The 4,970-nt window shown below is 48.1% G+C and overlaps 1 protein-coding gene across 1 annotated transcript; it reads right to left on the bottom strand.

Moving 5' to 3' along the window:
- Positions 1 to 3,088: 3,088 nt before the first annotated feature.
- Positions 3,089 to 4,183, bottom strand: LOC118595716 (fructose-bisphosphate aldolase A-like). The gene has a single exon (XM_036206473.1). It carries the CDS (start codon positions 4,181 to 4,183, stop codon positions 3,089 to 3,091), a length of 1,095 nt encoding a protein of 364 aa, XP_036062366.1.
- Positions 4,184 to 4,970: the final 787 nt, after the last annotated feature.

Genomic DNA, 4,970 nt, shown 5'->3' with positions numbered 1-4,970 from the left:
GCAGCAGGATCAAGGATTTAAAGCAAGTTCAAGGCCAACCTGAGATACATGAGCCCTTATTTCAAATCAGATCTGGGGATGTAGATTAATTAATAGCTTTTTTTTTTTTTTTTTTTTTTTTTTTGGTTTTACGAGTCAGGGTTTCCCTGTAGTTTTGGAGCCTGTCCTGGACTAGCTTTGTAGACCAGGCTGGCCTTGAACTCACAGAGATCCACCTGCCTCTGCCTCCTGAGTGCTGGGATTACAGGCGTGCGCCACCACTGCCCAGCAATTAATTAATAATTTGTACAAAGCCCTAGGTTTAATCCCCAGTACTGGATAAACCAGGCATGGTGGTGCATGGCTATAATCCCAGCATTCGGGAGATGGAGACAGGAGAATCAGAAGTTCAAAGTCATATTTGGTTACATTTTGGTTTTATGCTGAGGCCAACCTGGGAACATGAGTCTCTGTCTCAAAGGAGGGGGGGACAGAGGAAGAGGAGGAGGAGAACCATTAAGTGGGTAGATTGTATAAATAACAACTATTTCAAGTCCAGATGGCTTTCCTTCCCCTTTCTGTAAATGCATATACAATGCAGAAGAACAGAACAGTAATCACATGAGTTTCTGCACGCTTTTCTGTGGTCTTAATGCATATGACTCCAAAATTCATACACTGACAGGGAACTCTCAGTGGGTGGCTTTGAGAAGAAGGCCTTTGGCAGGTGGTGAGGTCATGAGAGCAAACCCCAGAGAACCTTCTATCCTTCTCAAGCAAAGACACAGAAGGGAAGCACAGTCCTGGAACCAGAATGCAGACTGCCACTAGACACACGGCCTGCAGCAGCTTTGACCCGGGACATCTCCTGTTCTAGAACTGAGAGAAATAGCTGTCTGTTCTTCATAAGCTACCTGGTTCCTGGTAACTTTTTTCAGCAGCCCAGATGAACCAAAGGAGACTGTTTCAGAACAGTGACATTTTCGTTATCTTGTCATATTTTGTAACTAGTGAACTAAGCGTCTCAGATATCAATGTTCTCATCTTCCAGTCCTTCCCTGCTTTTCTTTTAAACATTCATAGATCTCTGCTTCCCACTGCTGTGGTTGTTCTGGACTGAGCTGTTCTCTTGTAATCACTGCTCCGGTTCTCCTCCGCCATGTTTGGCTGGATAGACATTAGAAACGCCTGAAGCTACAACTCCAGCTTTCCATCTTGGTGTCTCCCCTGCTATCAAAGCCATGGAATCCTTGCTCCACTGCGGGCCAGCTTGCATTGGGGCAGTGTCTAAGCAGGACCCGCCAGGTGCTATTTGCTTCCTGTTTTCAGAATTCCATTAGTACCCATCTAAAGCGATGAAAGTCAGCTCTTCCTCAGCTCCCAGGGAAAGAGTGGTTCCCACCATCTCTAAAGGCAGTCCTATCCGATACTAAAATTCACCATAGAAGAAAGTCATACAGAGTTGTATCAAATACAATTTTCATTGTTTTATAGTTTTATTAATTACAGGATTAATTCCAAATGTATTAGCTGGGCATACTGGTACACACCCATCATCCTAGCACTTGGAAGACAAAGGGGAGAAGACCTTGAATTCGGGGCCACCCTGGGCTAGATAGGAAGACCCTGTTCTAAAAACCACATACATAGTAAATGTAATTTTAAAATATTGTATATTCTTTATCCTTATTTTCTACAAAAAAATATGCAAGTAGCATTTCATCGTATTCTAAAAATTTGTAAAGCCATTAACATTATGTAGGAAACATACTTTGTAAGTTTTCTAGAATGTTAGGAGGGAGTTACTGAGAAAATATTCATGGCTCCAGAGGCCAGGCATACCCTAGGAACATTAGGGTTTTGGCTCCTGCCAGAAGCTTTTGAAGCGCCCCCCATCCCCCCAACCCCCCAACCCCCCAACCCCCACCCCCCTACCCCCCCCACCCCATCCCCAGGGGTGAGTCCTCTTCTAAGTCAGGGGTTCCTACTCTGGTGTTACCTTTTCACCAATGAACCTTAATGAGATTGGGGTTCACAGAGATTTCAAGTCACCCACAGCATCAAGGTGTGCCTGTGTGTATAAATGACTGAACCCTGTCTTTTCCTGACACCTACTGCAGTTTTATCACATATTAATCAGCGCTGTGTGCCTGGGCTCCACATTTCCCTGTGTTCAGCAGCTCTAGACACCTACAAATATGTTTTGCTATAAATTACTGGCACCGTTTCTGTTGATATTCGGCATAATCAAACATTTGTAAGCATGCTGCCTTTTCAATCTGCTCAGCTGATGCACTTTACCTGATCTTTCATTAAAGCAATCAAAACACGTGCTGTGTCCCAGCTAATGAATGTTGCATGTATGATTAAGTGCTTTCATTCATATTGCAAGTTTGATTTAATGTAATCTGCCTTTCAGACAGCCATTAGCCTAGCTCCTATGTGAATTCGATTAATTGGCTGAATTCTTCCAGATGTCCATTAAGCATTACAGGAATTTGTGGAAACAGCAGGGACTGTCTAGCACAGAACCAAACAATGAAAATGTTATATTGCTGCCATGACTTACCAAAAGCTGGATTCATTTTCATTAATAAAACATCTGTACTCCTGCGCAGCTATGCATTGAGATGCGTTTATTTTGTATGTTTATTTCTCTTATGACGGTGGGAAGATAGTTAAACCGAAGCACATTTGCTGATATGTAGACTCGAGGCTTGGCAGGTGATGACTGTCAGAACAGCTCAATTTTCCAAGTTTACAGTTGGCCTAGACACAAGGAAGGGAACTAAGAAACACCTGTTTGACGCAGACCTTAAAAACACACGGGGCTGCAGCCGCGGGAAAGCTTCAGGTGGTATGACGGACAGATTCTGAACGTGATTTGATTGTCTCGCCCCACCTCCCATCGAGTCTCCGAGAGGAAGGGGCTCTTTCTCCCCTTTATACAGTTGATTAGCAGCGGCCTAGAAGGGATGGTGGAGTCAACATTCACAGACAATACCGCACGAGGGGTCCCAAGAGTGATTGACGGGAGAGAGCCTGGAGGCCTCCTCCTCAAGAGCAAACGGGTAGGCAGGGCCTGAGGTGTGGGAGCGGCAGCCTCTGCTCAGTAGGCGTGGTTAGAGACGAAGAGGGACTCACTGGCTGCCCCCCCTGACTGACCACTTGGAGTGTACTTTCCTTGGCAAGCGAGGCTGTTGGCCAGGGCACGCTTAATGAATTCCTCCTGGGCAGCCTTCAGGTTCTCCTTCTTCCCACCCCAGGCCTTCAGAGCAGAGGCCTGCAGGGCTCGGCCATAGGAGAAAGTCAAGGCCCATGGCTTCAGCAGGGGGCACTTGTTGATAGCATTGAGGTTGATGGATGCCTCTTCTTCACTCTGCCCTCCAGACAGGAAGGTGACCCCAGGGACAGCAGGAGGCACTGTGCGCCGAAGGGCTGTGACAGTTGCCATGGCAATCTCCTCACTGGAAAATTTCTGGGTGCAAGCATGGCCTGGGGTGACCATGTTGGGCTTCAGCAGGGTGCCTTCCAGGTAGATATGGTGGTCGCTCAGAGCCTTGTAGACAGCAGCCAGTACCTTCTCGGTTACATACTGACAGCACTTCAAGTCATGGTTCCCATCCGGGAGGATTTCAGGCTCCACAATGGGTACAATGCCATTCTGCTGGCAGATGCTGGCATAACGGGCCAGAACATTGGCATTTTCCATGATGGCAAGGGCTGAAGGGGTGTGCTCCCCAATCTTCAGCACACAGCGCCACTTGGCAAAGTCGGCTCCATCCTTCTTGTACTGGGCACAGCGTTCAGACAGGTCATCCAGCCCCTGCGTGGTGGTCTCGCCATTAGTTCCCGCCAGGGGCACCACGCCCTTGTCTACTTTAATGCCCACAACACTACCCTTGGACTTGATAACTTGGGGGAAGGGACGTCCATCATCCGCCTTCTGGTACAGCGTCTCGTGGAAGAGGATCACGCCCCCAATGCAGGGGTTCACGCGGTTGTCCGCAGTCAGCAGCAGCTGGCGGTAGAAGCGCCTGTTCTCCTCCGTGTTCTCGGCGCCAATGGACTCCAGCCGCTTGGCGATGCTTCCGGTGGACTCATCTGCAGCCAAGATGCCCTTGCCGGGAGCCACAATTCTATGAGCGATGTCAGCTAGCTCCTTCTTCTGCTCCGGGGTCAGTGCTGGGTACTGATAGGGCATAGTGCCGATGGCAGCATGTTCCTGGCACAGGACAGAGTGGGTCGGCTGGGCGCCGTGGCAGGTGGGCGAGAGGCCTGTGGAGCGAACGTTGCTAGGGTCACCAGAACCTGGATCTGTGGCGTGTTCCGAGAGAACGCAGCCTACTCAGCTGGCGGGGGTGGGGAGGTGGGGAGTGGGTGGGATGTGGGTGGGGAGGGGTGGGGAAGTCGGGAGTGGGGAGGTGGGGAGTGGGTGGGGGGCGTGGATCAAGCCGGTCTCACTTGGGAGACCCACCTGCCTCTGCCTCCCGAGTACTGGGACTAAAGATGTGCACCACCATCACCCAGCTCAGAACCGAAAAGTCATCTGCAATTAAAAGAATAACACAAAAAGTAGTTTTTGTGTTTCTTTTACAAGGATCTACAAATTAATTTTACTAACTGAAGCTAACAATCTTGGGCTGGAGTTCAGCAGTTGAGAGCACTTACCGCAGTCGCAGAGGACCTGAGTTTGGTTCCCAGCACCCACGTGGGGCGGCTCACAACCACCTGTGACTCCAACTCCAGGGCATCCAGTACCCTCTTCTGGCCTCCTCGGACACTGTATACATGTGGTACACATACACACATACAAACAGTCATACACATAAAATAAAAATAAATAATCCTCTTTTTAAGCTAAAAATCTAATGATAAAACTTTATGAAATGATGTTTTCATAATTAAATATAATCTCTGCTATAAAGGCACAGTATAGACATTTAAGGCTAGAATACTTTGTATCCCTTCTTTTAAAAAAAACTTTTAGT

Source organism: Onychomys torridus, chromosome 14 (genome assembly GCF_903995425.1).
Source record: "Onychomys torridus chromosome 14, mOncTor1.1, whole genome shotgun sequence".
NCBI classification, from domain to species: domain Eukaryota; kingdom Metazoa; phylum Chordata; class Mammalia; order Rodentia; family Cricetidae; genus Onychomys; species Onychomys torridus.
Note: the sequence above shows the minus strand (reverse complement) of the source record. Positions and strands in the feature narration are given on the sequence as shown.